Source organism: Cervus elaphus, chromosome 28, assembly GCF_910594005.1.
Source record: "Cervus elaphus chromosome 28, mCerEla1.1, whole genome shotgun sequence".
Taxonomy (NCBI): domain Eukaryota; kingdom Metazoa; phylum Chordata; class Mammalia; order Artiodactyla; family Cervidae; genus Cervus; species Cervus elaphus.
In genome coordinates this window covers 43615017-43632899 of record NC_057842.1, presented here as the reverse complement: position 1 = coordinate 43632899, position 17883 = coordinate 43615017, and the positions used below count along the sequence as shown (strand labels likewise).

General features: G+C 36.7%; 1 protein-coding gene across 6 annotated transcripts in view; it reads left to right on the top strand.

Moving 5' to 3' along the window:
- AFG1L (AFG1 like ATPase) overlaps positions 1–17883 on the top strand; it is a 192708-nt gene that overhangs the window by 123052 nt on the left and 51773 nt on the right. For all 6 annotated transcript variants that reach the window (XR_006338446.1, XM_043890450.1, XM_043890452.1 and 3 more), the window contains exon 8: positions 4146–4228. Coding sequence is in view for 5 of the 6 variants with exons in the window: in XM_043890450.1 (XP_043746385.1) it covers positions 4146–4228 (83 nt within the window). In the remaining variant the exon portion in view is untranslated. The remainder of the gene's footprint in view (positions 1–4145; positions 4229–17883) is intronic.

Sequence of the window (17883 nt, the reverse complement as noted above, 5' to 3'; positions counted from 1 at the left end):
CCCCCCAAGAATAAAGTCTGTCACTGTTTCCATTGTTTCCTCATCTATTTGCCATGAACTGATAGGACAGGATGCCATGATTTTAGTTTTTTGAATGTTGAGTTTTAAGCCAACTTTTTCACTCTCCTCTTTCACTTCCATCAAGAGGCTCTTTAGTTATTCTTCGCTTTCTGCCATAAGGGTGGTGTCATCTGCATATCTCAGGTTATTGATATTTCTCCTGGCAACCTTGATTATAGCTTGTGCTTCATCTAGCCTGGCATTTCACGTGATGTACTCTGCATATAAGTTAAATAAGCAGGATGACAGTATACAGCCTTGACGTACTCCTTTCCCTATTTGGAACCAGTCAGTTGTTACATGTCTGGTTCTAACTGTTGCTTCTTGTCCTGCATACAGATTTCTCAGGAGGCAGGTCAGGTGGTCTGGTATTCCCATCTCTTGAAGAATTTTAAACAGTTTTTTGTGATCCATACAGTCAAAGACATTGGCGTAGTGAATAAAGCAAAAGTAGATGCTTTTCTGGAACTCTCTAGCTTTTTCTGTGATTCAACAGATGTTGACAGTTTGCTCTCTGGTTCCTCTGCCTTTTCTAAATCCAGCTTGAACACCTGGAAGTTCTTGGTTCACATACTATTGCAGCCTGGCTTGGAGAATTTTAAGCATTACTTTGCTAGTGTGTGAGATGAGTGCAGTTGTGTGGTAGTTTGAGCATTCTTTGGCATTGCCTTTCTTTGGGATTGGAATGAAAACTGACCTTTTCCAGTCCAGTGGCCACTGCTGAGTTTTCCAAATTTGCTGGCATGTTGGGTGCAGCACTTTCACAGCATCCTCTTTTAGGATTTGAAATAGCTCAAGTGGAATTCCATCACCTCCACTAGCTTTGTTCGTAGTGCTGCTTGCTAATGCCCACTTGACTTCGCATTCCAGGATGTCTGCCTCTAGGTGAGTGATCACACCATCATGGTTATCTGGGTCATTAAGTTCTTTTTTGTATAGTTCTTCTGTGTATTCTTGCTCCCTCTTCTTAATATCTTCTGCTTCTGTTAGGTCCATACCGTTTCTGTCCTTTATTGTGCCCCTCTTTGCATGAAATGTTCCCGTGGCATCTCTAATTTTCTTGAAGCAATCTCTAGTCTTCCCCATTCTATTGTTTTCCTCTGTTTCTTTGCATTGATCACTGAGGAAGGCTTTCTTTTCTCTCCTTGCTTTTCGTTGGAACTCTACATTCAGATGGGTGTATCTTTCTTTTTCTCCTTTCCGTTTCGCTTCTCTTCTTTTCTCAGCTATTTGTAAGGCCTCCTCAGACAACCATTTTGCCTTTTTGCATTTCTTTTTGTTGGGGATGGTCTTAATCACTGCCTCCTGTACAATGTCACGAACCTCTAACCATAGTCCTTCAGGCACTCTGTCTATCAGATCTAATCCCTTGAATCTGTTTGTCACTTCCACTGTATAATCATTAGGGATTTGATTTAGGTCATACTGAATGGTCTGGTTTTCCCTACTCTCTTCATTTGAAGTCTGAATTTTGCAATAAGGAGTTCATGATTTGAGCCACGGTCAGTTCTAGGTCTTGTTTTTACTGACTGTATAGAGCTTCTCCATCTTCCGCTTCAAAGAATATCATCAATCTGATTTCAGTATTGACTATCTGGTGATGTCCATGTGTAGAGTCGTCTCTTGTGTTGTTGGAAGAGAGTGTTTATGACCAATGTGTTCTCTTGGCAAAACTCTGTTAGCCTCGGCCCTGCTTCATTTTGTACTCCAAGGCCAAACTTGCCTGTTACTCCTTGACTCTGTACTTTTGCCTTCCAGTCCGCTACGATGAAAAGGACATCTTTTTTTGGTGTTAGTTGTAGCAGGTCTTGCATAGAACCATTCAACTTCAGCTTCTTCAGCATTAGTAGTTGGGGCACTTGGATTACTGTGATATTGAATGGGTTGCCTTGGAAATGAACAGAGATCAGATCATTCTATCAATTTTGAGATTGCACCCAAGTACTGCATTTCGGACTTTTTCGTTGATTATGAGGGCTACTCCATTTCTTCTAAGGGATTCCTGCCCACAGAAGTAGGTATAATGGTCATCTGAATTAAATCTGCCCATTCCAGTCCATTTTAGTTCACTGATTCCTGAAATGTTGATGTTCACTCTTGCCATCTCCTGTTTGACCATTTCCAGTTAACCTTGATTCAATTTACCTTGAATCAAGGTAAACTTGATTCACAATTACTATGTATAAAAATCAAAATGGCATAGCTTTTCGACCCATCCAGGCCAGGTTTCAGGGCCTTCTCTCCGAGGGTGACCAGCTATCCCAGTGTGCCCATGACTTTTGTGGTGTTAGCACTGAAAATGTTGCTTCAAGAAAAAAAACCCTCAATCTTGGGGAAACTTCTCAGTCTCAGATGGATGCTTGATCAGCCTCACTTACTTCCCTGAGCCCTTTAGCTTGCTGTCCCATGGGAGGAGGGGAAATGCATTCCCACTGCCACCGTGTACAGTCCACCCCTGTGGTGCAGATGATGGGCAGTGCTTGCAGAGCAGTCCATTCCAGGATGTAATTTCAGGGAGGAGGAATGTTGCTACCTTCCACGTGTGCCCAGATGGTGCTCTTCTTACTTACCTATTGTTGCATAACAAATGACTGCAAAATTTAGAGGCTTAAAATAATATTTTATTATCCATGTTTCTGGGATTTGAGAAAAGCTCAGCTGACAATTCTGGCTCCCTCACTGCATTAGCAGCTACAACTGGAACTGCTGGGTGCTGGTCAGACACCTCTTGTCTTCATGTCGTCTTAAGGCCTCTCTGTACAGGCTAAATTTCAAGCTCTCCTAGTTGCCTCCAGGCAGGTGGCGCTTTACCTGACAGTTTAGGGTGCCAGAGCAAGTGTTCCGGCCAACAAGTAGGAAGCTGCCTCACATGTCACATCAGGTATTACTGCACAGTATCATTTTCACTATAGCCACAGGATTCAGGTGAGGTGCATAGACTTCTTGATTAGAAGGTCTGTTGGGATGGAGACCTTACTACAACCATCTTTGGAAAATATAATCTGCCAAAATTACCTTAGTGGTTAGAAGATCTGTTGGGATGGAGACATTATTGCACCTATCTTTAGAAAATATAATCTGTCACAGTTACCTTAGCTTCCAAATGCAGTTTTTCATTGGTAAAAGTAGCGAAGTTGTCAAAATATTATTTTTCCTCCTCAATTTTTGTAATGCAATTTTTATTTTGAATGAAAACAAAAAGATCAGACTGTAAATGTTTCTTGAATTATTCTGAAAACCCTTTACCATGTCCTACTAGAATGAGTAAATATATATGTGTGTGTGTGTGTGTGTGTGTTACATGTATGGATGTGTGTGAATCTCTCACTCTTTATATATATATATTCCAGAAAAGTCAACTGACCTGCATAGGTGTAGCAAAAGTTCATTTGCTTCCATAGTAAGAATTTTAGGGTGTGTGTGTGATGTACGGCAGTGTCCATACACACTCGCACCCCAGAGGCTAGAAAGGAAAGAGTAATTATGAGGAGACAACGACATCCTAAAGGAGCTTAGGATCACTTCAGGTTGAAGAAGGGGTCCACAGCAGGCTAGAACTCCGAAGACATGGGTGGCTGGAGAGGGAGCTAAGGAGCAAAGGCAGTGGCTATCATTTAGAAGTGAAGGGCAGGTATACGTGTAGCATGCCTTTGGTACCATCATTCAGTTTGAAATGTGGATACTAATGTTGTGATGCAGTTTTCTTAGACTGTCTGACTCCCATTGTGATGCTTAAGATCTGTGAGTCATTTTTTCTGATAGCCTCCAGCTTCTCACTTCAGAGTAATGGAAATTGGAATTTTAAAAAATCTAATGCAATTATTTGGGGAATTTGCTGACAGTGCAGTTTTAGTGAAGTTTCAGTAAAGCATGCTACAAATCTGAATTTTATTAAACTCATATTTTTTGGTTTGATGTGTGTTTTATATTGCAACGTTTACGATTCTTACATGAGTTCTATTGTTTTGTCCGAAACATTATTTTATTGAGGAAAGTTTCAAAAATTAAAAAAATGGGATAGCAGAAAGATTATAATTCTAAGCAAGCATTTGTTTAAAAAGATATTTTATGTGTTTGGATTGTAGGAATACTGTAATACGGTCCAACTAGATTCTGGGATAGATTATCGGAAAAGGGAGCTTCCTGCTGCAGGAAAACTCTACTACCTGTAAGTTTTTTTTTAAATTTTAATGTTCTTAAGTTTAATATCTAATAATTTATCAGGAAAAGATGAGGAAAATAAGCAGGGTAATTATTAGAACGTGAAAGGCTAATTCTGAAGCCCGTGATTTTTCAAATACAAAATGTTGTAATGTTAGCTTCTTTAAACTGTGTTTTTTGCCATCCACATTTGCATGATTTATAATGTGTGATTGGAGGAAACCCTAATTAGTTTTTTAGGGAGGAGTGATGACAGATGGTTAGAAAGTAATGAGTATCCTCTTGTAAGAAACTCTAGTATTAAGAGAATATCTTTATTGTGCTAAAGTAATTAATTATTTGTGGACATCTTCTGACAAATGTGTCACTTCTATTCCCTGAAAATTGTGTTTTATTTTGTCAGACAATCTGTTTGTATTTATCACTGTTGATTGACTTCCATACATAACTATGTAAAATATATATACACAAGTACAACTGGATGTATTTTGTCTTCTAGACGCTCATTCTCCCAAGTAGGAGCAATTTATAATAATAGATGTAGTCAGCTCGTATAGTTAATGCTGAAAACAAATATAGTTTGTTTTAAAATGTCACTTGGGAGAACCTGAAAAGGAAAAAGTTGCTTTACCAATGCAAAGTGTGTTTAGCATATGCTGCTAATGTTGGACACATAGTGGGTTCTCAGTAAATAGATCTGTCTAAGGGCTAATTGTGATTTAACTCAAAGGCATGTTTCTGCTAATTTAAATTTTGATGACAACGTGCGTATGAGAGGTTCAGAAAAGTTCTTGTCTCTGCCACCTTGTAAGCAGAAGTACTTTACTGTTTTTGAAGCAGAAATTAGCTAGAAAAATCACATAATTAAAATTGCATACTTTACAATGTACCAAGGGGACTATTTCAGTTTATTATTCAGATTCTGATGATTATTATAGGAGGTTCTTCATCTGCCCTTAAGTACTTTGTCTTTAAAGTACTTTATAATTTTGAAAAATTCTTAGAGCACTTTTTTTCTGCTTTAACTAGGACTTTTTCCTCTCCATTTCTTTTATCTTTGGGCTTTCCTGTCTTTTATTTTTCTGATATTCACAAGATTTCCCTGAAGCTTTGCTACCTATTTCTCGATATGCCAGATGTATGGTATGTAGAAATTAATTTATTACTATTCCTTTTATTTTTTCAACAAATCCTTGTTCCCTGTTTTCCCACAAAATATATCCTTATGTCAAAGAATTAAAACATTTTCCTAAAAGGAAATCCCTTCACTAAAGATGGTTGTCTAAGTCATGAAATTTGTTTCTTGGTCCTTGAGAGGTCTCTGTGGAATTTACAGGAGGTCAAAAGTCTGCTTTTGCTTCAGCAGAGCCTTTTTCTCTGAGCTACCCTGTGTTGCCTCTTCCTCTTCCTGATGAGAGTAATATAATTCTAACACATCGAAATTCAGGTTTGTACTTTAAACATGTACTGGAAGAAGTCAGAATTTAACAACATCCCAGAGTCCAGAAAACGAGAATGTACAAAGGCTACCATGAAACTCTGGAATAGCTTTCTTAAAAATATATAAACTCTATAATCCTCAAAGAAAGATTTATTTATGAATTTAACATCAAAAGAGCTTTACCACAGTCTGATAATCAAGAATAGAGAGCCTGGGGGCATACCTCAGAGGGAAGGCAGATATGTGCACCAGAGAAGAATTAGGAGTTAAAGTCATCTCAGAAGTGGGAGAATAAAGATACCCAGATGGGATGCTAGGGTTTTCATTTATATTGTTGCACAGGAGCCTTTGGGTAGAACTTCTTTCATGAGAGAGTAAAAGAAAAGTTCCTGGGGTTGTGTTAACATTTCTGATTTAATTAGGTTTCATTTTATCTTGTTCCTGCAGAAAAATTTATTAATTTCCCCTCTATGACAGATTTTAATATGCCATGTTATTTATTGCCCTTTTACGACAGGAAACACCACTGCTGAGGGGTCCATAGGATGCTGCCCCTGACCATTTTGCTGTGAGTTCTGTGAAGGTTATGTTTTGCTGAAGAGAGGGGATCAGATCACCTTAGACTCACCCTCACTCTCTGTCTCTTTTCCTTTTTCATTCAGGATCTAAGTAGTACAGGTTCTTTTTTTCTGACTAAATCTGTTGAAGAAAGGTCCTGTTCAAACACTGTTATCTCCACCATGCTCACATGCAAACACTGTGCCCCCAGCATGGAAGCCATGGCCTCAATGGAATATTTTAAACTGAACCAAAAAGGGTAGAGGCAGGTGTTGGGATTTGATTTTGGATTTGATTTTGCCCTACTTACGAAGCAATAGCTTTGCCTGTGTTGTTTCATGGATGCTGGCAGAAGACACAAGAAACCTGTGTCAGAGACAAAGGATTTTATCACTCTAGGCACAGATAGCATGTTGAGTCAGTTCCCTTCTCGCTTCCTAGTCCCATTCGGGAGGGGAAGAGGAGTTTTGCTGAGGGCCCAGATGGATGCCTGCACATGTAGTGAGTTGTGTTATAGGAGAGGGACTCTGAGTATAGGGAATGAACCACTTTATAGCCAAAAGTAAGCAAGACTACTTTTTGTCTCAAGGGAAATATTGCCTCATCCCTCAAGGCTTCTTGCTACAAACACGCCTTAAGAGATAAAGGCCTTGCATTCTTGACATACTCAGCAAGCTGTGTAGGTGAGTGGGAGACTCAGAGAGCACTGTCTGCCCTCACAGGGGATGTTTACCAGACTTTTAACCTTTATTTATTAAATAAATAAATTTTCCCTTTATTTCCCTTGATTCCTATCTGCCAAAGTCATCTACCACTTCAACAAAATTGCTTCTGACTACTATTCAGTTATTTAATCCCTGAATTATTTCAAGACCATTTCAGCTCCATGTATTTGGAAACTGTGATCATACTGAAATGATGAAAATTTTATGTTACAACTCACCTACCAATGCAGAAGACGTAAGAGGCGTGAGTTCGATCCCTGGGTTGAGAAGATCCCCTGGAGGAGGGCATGGTAACCCACTCCAATATTCTTGCCTGGAGAATTCCATGGACAGAGGAGCCTGGTGGACCATGGTCCACAGGGCCACAAAGAGTCAGAAATGACTGAAGTGACTTAGCACAGCACAGCACAGCACATGTGTTACAGCTTTTCAGGCACAGGCCAAATATTCACATATTTTTACCTGACTAATACAGTACATGTATTCATCCATCTTTTGAACAGTTTTAAGGAGTTTGTTCTTAAATACTTTTACCAATGGAAACTTCATGTCCCAAGTGCTCTTAATTTTCCACTTAGGAAACATCTATTCCAAATAGGAAATTACTTCTAAGAATATATCTTTGAGCATCATTTAAAAAAATGTTTGCTGCTAAAAACACACAGCTTCAAGGTTAGAGCTCTGTTTTAGAAGAAAGGTCTGTGAAAAAAAAGACTGGAACTCATCCATGTTGAAACTTACTCCCTTGCAATTAAAAACTTCTTGTGTTTGCCTCTGATATTCCCTACACATGTTCCCCTGCCCCCCAACCAGGACAACCATTGATGAAAAAAAGCATTTTCTTAGCTCGATTGTCACATCTTCTCATCCCTAAAACTTCAACGGAGATCTGTCCTCTGCCTGAAAGGTTGCCACCTTCTGGTTCAGCAGAATCTCTAAGGCATCTTGGGGCCTTCTCCCTATCCCCCGTCATTACCATTATAGATGTTTCTGTCACAGACATTGAAATCTGCAGTTTCAGTCTTAGTTTTTCTTACCAGATATCAACCCAGTCATTTCCTATTTCACTTCCCACTGAAGAACCTCTGAAATATCTGCCAACAGTAGCAACTTGAAAATTGCTAAGTTAGCCGCCTCCTGTTTAGACCGTGATTTGTTTCATTTCCATGAACTAGACTTCCAAGGTCCCTGCAGTAGGCTCTGTGCGTAACTTGACTGAAACACTTGATCTCTGGTCACCTACAACAAAGTTTTTATAGACTGATGCTAAACCACGGGCCTGCTGTACTTTCTCTGAATTCTCTCATGTATCTTTTAGCATCTTTAACATTCAAGTTAGTCTTACTTCTGATGCTAGTGCATGGTGTCACAGTGGAGCTGTGTTGGTCTTGAAGAGAAGATGCCACATATTTAAAGAATATGAAATTTGTTTAGCGCCAAAGGTATAGAAACATATCCATATGGAGACAGTTAGGCAAAACAGAAGACAACAAAGCGTATTCTCATTGAAAGTTTGTTTTTCCGGTCCATGAAGCTGATAACACAGCCCCTGATCAGGATGAGGATCCCAGCAGGTTATGTTTATCATTCTTGGTTGAGTGGTTTAGAGAGACTCTGGCTATGTGCCTGCCTGTTCACCATGTGGTGTTGTGTTTTTAGTCGTTCAGTCATGTCCGACTCTTTGTGACACCATAAACTGTAGCCTGCCAAGCTCCTCTATCCATGGATTCTCCAGGTAAGAATACTAGAGTGGGTTGCCATGCCCTCCTCCAGGGGATCTTCCCAACCCAGGGATTGAACTCAGGTCTTCTGCATTGCAGGTGGATTCTTTACCATCTGAGCCACCAGGGAAGCCGTTCACCAGGTACCAGACATAAATCCTAGGACATGCCTGAGTGTTCACTGTCAATCAACGTGAATCAAAGTTCAATTTCTCGTCCTTCGTTAAGACTAGACTAGGCCTTCCTGGGGCAGAGGACAGAATTTCTGCCTCTGGCAGTTAGAGAAACTGTCTAGTTTAATGAGGTTTAGGCTGTTGATCTGGTCATTTCTTAATCCTGGGGAAGGGATAAAGACTGTTGGGGACATTTTTTATGTTTACAGATTAAATTTTATTCTTAGACTTATGACACAGAACATATAGGTTTATCTACTGAAGTTATCAACATAGTCATAAACTATGTGTCAGTCACTCAATTGTGTCCAACTCTTTGTGACCCCATGGACTGTACAGCCCGCCAGGCTCTTCTGTCTATGGGATTTTGCGGGCAAGGATACTGAAGCAGGTTGCCATTTCCTTCTCCAATAAACTAAAGTATTAACAGATAAAATAATACAGGGTATGGGATATGCTTTAAAATAATCCAGGGTGGAAGAATTGAGAGGAGGTATAGATGAAACAAGAGTGGCCATGTATTGAGTGTTACATCATGATTGTTACATCAGGTTTATTATACTATTGTTGTCTTTATGTGTATGTATGTGTGAAATTTTCCACAATAAAAAGTTTTTTTTGGAAAAAGGTTCAAATTTTCTCTATTTTTTCTGATTATGCTAGTGAGAGTTTTATTAATCCATTCATCTTCTCAGAGAAATAGCTTTTGTTTTATTGTCTCTATTGCTTTATGTTTTATTGATTTCTTTTCAATTTGTCAATAATTTCCTTTGCTGTGCAAAAGTTTTTAAGTCTAATTAGGCCCCATTTGTTTGTTTTTACTTCTATTTCCTTTGCTCTAGGAGATAGATCCAAAAAAATATTGCCATGATTTATGTCAGTGTGTTTGGCTTATGTTTTCTTATAGGAGCTTTATAGTTTCTGGTCTTACATTTAGATCTTTAATTCATATTGAGTTTATTTTTATATATGATGTGAGAAACTGCTCTAATTTCATTCTTCTACATACTTTGCCTATTTTTAAATTGGATCATTTGTCTTTTTATTATTGAATTTTGAATGTTCTTTATGTATTCTAGATACAAGTCCCTTGTCAGATATATGATTTGCAAATATTCTCACATTCTGTTTTTTAAAAATTTTCTTGATGATGTCTTTGAAGCACAAAATTTTTTTTCATTTATTTTTATTAGTTGGAGGCTAATTACTTTACAATATTGTAGTGGTTTTTGCCATACATTGACATGAATCAGCCATGGATTTACATGTGTTCCCCATCCTGAACCCCCTTCCCACCTCCCTCCCCTCCCCTTAAATTTTAAAATTTTAATTTAAAATTTTAATTAAGATCAATGTATTTTTTCTTTTGTTGCTTATGCTTTTGATGTGTCACATTTGAGAAACTGTTGTCTAATTCAGGGTCACAATAATTTTTACCTATATGTTCTTCTAAGAGTTTTACAGTTTCAGCTCTTATATTTGTGTGTTTGGTTAATTTCAAGTTATTTTTACATGTGGTGCGAAGTAGTGGTCTGTCTTCTTTCTGTTGCATGGAGATACTCAGTTACCCTAGTACTGTTTGTTGAAAAGAGTATTCTTGCCCTAGTGAATTGTATTGACCTCCTTTTTGAAAACTGACTGACTGTAAACATAAAGGGTTATTTCTGGTCCCTCATTTATATTCCACTGATCTATTTGTCTAACTTTATGTCGATACCACACTGTCTTGATTGCCATAACTTTATTCTAAGTTTTGAAATTAGGAAATGTGAGTCCTCCAACTTTGTTTTGTTGTGTTTTCGAGGTTGTTTTGGCTATTCTGAGGCCTTTGAATTTCCATATGAATTTTAGGATCAGCTTGTCAAATTCTGCAGAGAAACCATCTGTGACTTTGATAGGAATTGCGTCGAATTTGTAAATCACATTGGGGATATAACATTAAGTCTTCTGATCCATGAACATGTAATGTTTTATTCGTTTCCTAGGGCTGCCATATGAAGTACTCCTAACTGAATATCTTAGAAAGTAGAAATTTATCCTCTCGTTCTGGAGATTAGAAGTCTGAAATCAAAGTGTTGGCAGTTTGGTTCTTTCCGGGCAGTATGAAGGAGAATCTGTTCCATGCCTCCGGTAAAGTTCTTGATTTGTCAGTGCATTGCTCTAGTCTCTGCCTCTAGCTTCATATGATATTTTCCCTATGTGTGTGTGTTTCCAAATTTCTTCTTCATGTAAGGACACCAGTTACCACATTAGGGACCACCCTAATCCAGTATGATTGCATCTAAACTTAATTACATTTGCAAAGAGCCTAAATAAGGTCACATTCACAGATATTGGGGGCTAGTGCTTTAACATCTTTTTGAAGGACACAGTTCAACTCATAACAGCTGTCATTCCATTAATTTTGGTCTTCTTTGGAAGTGGAAGTGTTAGTTGCTCAGTTGTGTCTAACTCTTTGTGATCCCATGGACTGGGGCCCACCAGGCTCCTCTTGTCCATGGAATTTTCCACTACTGAAAGAGTATTGGAGTGGATAGCCATTCCCTTCTCCAGAGGATCTTCCCGACCTAGGGACTGAATCCAGGTCTCCTGCATTACAGGCATATTCTTTACCTCTGAGCTACCAGGGAAGCCCTTTGGTCTTCTTTAATTCCTTTCAATATTTTAAGTTTTCAGTATTTGAATAAAATTTGCAAATACTTTTTAAAATTTATTAAAAAACATTTTATTCTTTTTGAAACTGGCATAAATGAAATTGTTTTCCTAATTTCATTTTTGGTTTCTTCATTGCTACGATTTAGGAATGTAATTGATTTTTGCATATTGCTCTTGAAGCCTGAAGCCTTGCTAAACTCATTTATTTGTTCTAATATTTTCCAGTAGATTCCTTAGAATTTTCTAAATACAAGATTATGCCACCTGGAAATAGAGACAGTTTACTTTTCCCTTTCCAATCTGAATGCCTTTTTATTTTTCTTGCCTAAATTTCCTGTCTAGAACCTTCAGTGAAATGTTGAATAGAAGTGGTATATTCTATCGTAAAGAATGGACACCCTTGTCTTATTCCTGAGCTTGAGGGAAAGACTTCAGTATTTCACCATTAATTATGCTGTTAGCTCTGCGTTTTTCACAGATGTCCTTTATTAGATTAAGGACATTCCCTTCTGTTCCTAGTTTTTGAATGCTTTGTCATTAAGGGGTATTGGATTTTGTCAAATACATTTTCTGTTTGTATTGATAAGATCGTGTGGATTTTGTCCATTATCCCGTTGGTGTGGTATATTTTATTAATTGATTTTTGGATTTTAAATCAACCTTGCATTTCTTGGATAAATCTCACTTGGTCATGGTGTATGTTCTGTGCTTAGTAATGTCTGACTCTTTGCAACCCCATGGACTGTAGCCCACCAGGCTCCTCTGTCCGTGGGGATTCTCCAGGCAGGAATACTAGAGTGGGTTGCCATGCCCTTCTCCAGGAGATCTTCTCAACCCAGGGATCGAACCCAGGTCTCCCACACTGTAGGTGGATTATTTACCATCTGAGCCACCAGTGAAGCCTCAGTCATGGTGTATAATCCTTTATATACATTGCTGGATTTAGTTTGCTTGTATTTTGTTGAGAATTTTTGTGTTTATATTCATGAGATATATTGGTCATTAATTTTCTGTTTTGGTGATGTCTTTGTCTGATTTTGCTGTCAGGGTAATTCTGGCCTCATAGAATGAGTTTTGAAGAATTCCCTCCTGTTCTATTTAGATTTTATCTTTTTTCTTGAGTCAGCTTCAGTGATATGTGTCTTTCTAGGAATTTTCCCATTTATTGAAGTTACCTATTTTGTTGGTACAGTTGTTAATATTATTCCCTTATAATTCTTTTTTATTTCTATAAGGTTGGTAGTAATGTCCTCTCTTTCATCCCTGATTTTAGTAATTTTAGTTTTTGCTCTTTTCTTTAGCTAAAAGGTTGTCCATTTTATTTACCTTTTCAAAGAATTAACTTTTGGTTTTATTATTTGCTCTATTATTTTTGTAATCTTTACTTCATTAATTTCCACTCTAATCTTTATTATTTCTACTTGTTTTAGATTAATTTTCTAAGAGTCTTATGGTAGAAAGTTAGACTATTAGTTTGAGATTTTTCTTCTTTTTTAATGTAGGCATTTATAGCTATAAATTTACCCATAAGCACTACTTCTGCTGCATCTCATAATTTGGTATATTATGTCTTCATTTTCTTTGTTTCAAAGTATTTTCTAATTTTCTTTTTCTTTTTTTGACCCATTGGTTACTTAGGAGTGTGCTGTTTTATTTCCACATATTTGAATTTTCCAAATACGTCTCCGTTACCAATTTCTAATTTCACTCTACTGTGACTAGAGAATACCCTGCATAATTTCAATTCCTGTTAATTGAAAAATTGTTTTATGGCATAGGATATGATCTTTCTTTGAGAATGTTTCATGTGCATTTGAGAAAAATGTATATTTCTTGGTTATCGAGTGGAGTGTTTATGTATTAGTCTAATTTGTGTATAGGGTATTCAAGTCTTATCATTTCTTGTTGATCTTCCCCTTAGCTGTTCTCTCCACCATTGAAAGCTGGACGTGGAAGTCTCCGAACTATCACTGTTGCATTGTCTATTTCTCCCTGCAGTTACGTCAGTTTTTGCTTCATGAATTTTGAGGGATTTGTTTCTAGGCACATATATATTTATAATTGCTATATCATCCTGATGGAGTGATAGTTTTATCATTATAAAATGTTCCTTTTAGTTTCTAATCACATTTTTGTTGTTTTAAAGTCTGTTTTGTCTGATATTTATAGTGGTTGCTTTTTTCATGATATGGCTTTTTTCATCCTTCTATTTTCAACCTATTTGTATCTTTGAATGTAAAGCATATCTTCTATAGATAGCATATAGCTGGAACTCACTTTTTTATCCAGTCCCACCAATCTCTGTCCTTTGATTAAGTTGTTTAATTCATTCACAAATTATGTTATTACTGATATGATTGGATTTACATTGGCTTTTACTTTTATTTTATGTTTCATGACTTTCTTGTTTCTCTGTTCTTCCTTTACTTATTTCTCTTACATTAAGTACATCTTTTTAGTGTAACATTTTCATCCTTTTAATGATTTTTCCATTATATCTTTGGTCATTTTTTTAGTGAAGAACTTTTATCTCTATGAAATGTATAAAATATAATGTTTCATTCAAACTGAAATGTCTCAAATTCAAATTGAAGTATTGTGTGTTGCTATGTTTTGATAATTAAAATGTCAGTAATGGTAATGAATCTTTAAGGCCACCTGTAGGGAAAAGATAGTTGATTCTCAAAAGTAGTTTACACAGTAGTGTCTTTGCATAAGAACTCCTGTTGATATTTTATCTATGAGTGTGACATTGCAAGCTTGCAACTGTATACTAGTGAAATATAACAGTAACAGTTTTCTGCTCTATGTACTATAGGACATAGTCAGGTAGGCCATTTATTATGTCTTTCAAAAATCACAAAATTGTCATATTTGGCATTATTTAGATGTATATTAAAATGTATTGATTAATTTTATATTAACATAAGGACTCCTGAATTAAAAATTAATGTTAAGGATTTGAAATTTGAATATTTGAAATATTTGAAACAGCAGCAAAAGAAGTCCATCTTCTATGTATTACAGTATCAGTTTCCATTAGTCAGCTCAGCATACTTTTATCATCTATCCATTTATTGAACTGTAATTTAACAGTAGCATATTACAGTGTTTGTTTTTCAGCAGGCTAGACAGGGCCAGAATGGAGCTGGCTCACCATTTCCAGCTAAACATATTGACAAAAATGTTCAGTTGTTTGACTGTATTCATCTAGTAAAGTGTAAATAGGCTATAGATACAATATGTACACGAGTAGATAATATATATACTTACACATATAAAAGTACAGAGGAAAGTTGCTAACTTTCCTTAGAATTCTTATCTTGTTATTTCATCTTCAAATATATCACATTTATAAGTAAAAATCTTCAACATAAGTCGAGCTGATCTGGCAAAAGTCCTATGTCTTTAGTTACTTTTGCTGTGTACCTTTTTTTTTTAACCTATTGAAACTCTCTGGCCTCTTTTTCTGAGGTGGATGTGACTGTCTTCTTCACTTAAACAGGAGTTAGAGATTCTTATTCTCCAGCATCCTTTTTGTTTTTATTGTTGTTGTTTAAAATGTTCAATTATTTTAGCCTTTCTGAAAGTTTAAGAAAAATAATTATTTTTGGATCTACCAAGTTGCAGTTTTACATGTTACACCATTGATTTATTTGTGGGCAATGTAATATATAGATTTAGTAGAAATTTTATATGGAGAGTGGGACTGAGAAGGAGGGTTGAAGGTCTGGAATTTGAGAGTTAAAGGCCCTAGATCCTGCTTGCTTGCATTATACATAGGTCAAGATTAATGGAACCAGTTAAGTTACTCTCCAGGTGATTGAGAAGGGTGGGAAATTTAGAGACTGAAATGGATCTCTGCACAATCAATTAAGTCTTTGAGTGATTGGGAGGAAGATAAATACTAGGACAAAATCCATCCTAACAACTGATTCTGTTATGTAAAACAAACCTACAGGATTTGAAATGCAACCAAGTCTGTTTTATATTAAGGCGAGTATAAACCAACTTAATCTTAGACCTGCCTCCAGCCCCAGATTATGTTTGGTATGAGCACAAAGAGCCGTACAGCATGAATGCACAAGGAATCAGTCGAGTGAGAAGGCTCACTGCCAGGGAAGCTTGGCACAAGAACTCTAAGAGGAAGGGGAAATTTCTCCCTCGTTGAATCAACTTTGGCTCTCTGGAATAGAGAACATGAAGAGAGAGGGACCAAGGAAAGCCAATTCTATTCTACTTGTTGATACCTTAACAAGCTGTTGATTTTTAAAGGGGGATAAAGGGGCAAAGTGTGGGTAGCATTCTGTTCCTCTGAGTCAATCCTAATGAAGTAGGAGGTTCTTGAAGAAATTAATTTCCATTTAAATTCATGTGTGACCCTCTTCTAGAAACCTCCCCTTGTTTTGGAATTTTTGTTGAGAATTTTAAACAATTCAGCAGCAATAAGGTCTTTTTTGACATACTCTTATTTCTTGAGTGTAAGTTTTATGTTGAATACCTGATTTTAGCCATAGAAATTTTCTCAAAATTGAGATGACTGATTACTCTCCTCTCTGTTTACTAACTTATTATGGAAAAATAAATAACAATTCTCATACTTTTGAAGCAGTCAGGCTTTTAATCCTGGATTCCTATAGTTGTTGATGCCAAATTTCCTGGCAATGAAATAGTAGTCGATTCCAGGGCTTTTCTGACTTAAAGACACAGTAGTTCTACTTGGCAGAAAATAGAAACCTGCCCCTCTACTGCAGTTTCTGAGCCTAACAAAAAAGTGACAGAAGCAAAAAATGGGTGGATTTTACCCAGAGCATTTAGAACAGAGGAAAAAAAGTCTGTGCTCTGCTTGGGTCCCTCATACTCCGACCCCTGCCAAGAAAAAACACTGGAAAAGAGTGACTCTGCTTCTTCTTCAAATTTGACTTAGTTCTGTGACCATGGTCACCTTTTGATTATCTGTGAGCAGATTTTCTGTTTTGCATCTCATCTGCTCACCCCACTGATGGGGCAGTTATCCACAATTAGAAGTCCCTTAAATTCTTTATCCCTACTCACTTGTAGGAGTTTATGTTTCTGTCTTCTCTTATGAGAGAAAAGAGAATATGATTCAGAGCATCTGAGCTTAATTCCTGTATTTTCTCCTGATCGTTTTGATGCTACTCAAGTCACTCTTCTTTAAGCTATGCCTCTGTGGTTAAAATTGAACTACACAAAGCTGAGCAGAACACATTCTTCCATCCATGTGACATGATATTCTTATAGCCCCAGAAGAAAATTCTGAATTTAGCTCCCCTTTTACACTGAAAAAAAGTTATGTTTAATTTAGTGCCATCTTTACGCTGTAGCTTTTCCATGCAACTGCTTTTGACTACCAGGCTTCATCCCTCCTGAGTTTTACTGGTTAGGCTGGAATACTTTCAAGTATGTTTGTAATTTGAGAGTAATTTTAATCACTATTTGTATTTTATATAGTCTATATCCTTGTATGGTTTTTGTACATTTGTTTTCTGAATATACCTGTTGACAACCTTGCGTTGTATGTTCTAAACACTAGTTTTGTTTTGTTTTGTTTTTTTGAAGCTAGCTGACCCTTATCCTTTATTGGAGGTTCACAGACATGATTGTATTTCTGAGAATAGATTTTTAGTGTAAGATAATGCTGCTGTTTTTTTAAGTAGTTTCACTGGAAAACTGAAGGGGGTCCTGGAGTTTCAGAATCACTGCTGTTACTCTTGTTTTTCTCCATTATAAATGCATCTACCCCACCTCCCCCTTTTGGAAGTTAGACATTTTTCTCTGGTTGAAATTTTGATAATAAAGTTACATTCTTGAAATTTACTACTTAAAAAAATTCAAGCAATCTTAGGAGTTTTTAAGATTAGATTTAAAAATTTTCACATATATTATAAAGACATTTTACCAAGAAAATGCTTCTGGATTAACTATTGCAGTGATTAAATCATATTTGTATTTTTATTTCATTTCTAAAAATAATTTGAGGCAACTTAGATTAAAATTCTTTATCATATGTCTACCATTATCACTAAAATGGAATATAAGGAGAATACCAAGTGTTGGCAAGGATGTGGAACAAGTAGAACTTTTTGTGCACTGCAAGTGTGGGAATAAATTGCTTCAACTCCTTTGGAAAGCTGCAGTATCTGCAGTAGATACTGGTAGTATCTACTAAGCTGAATGCAGATTTAGCCTATGAATAGCAATTCTACTCCAGCAAACATGTATAAGAAGTTTACCAAAAGGCTCATACTAGAATGTTCACAGTAGTGCTATTCATAGTAGCCCCAAACTATAAATTACGCAAATGCTTATTGTTAGGGATTGAATTGTGTTTCTCCAAAATTCATAGTTGAAGTCCTAACCCAACTGGG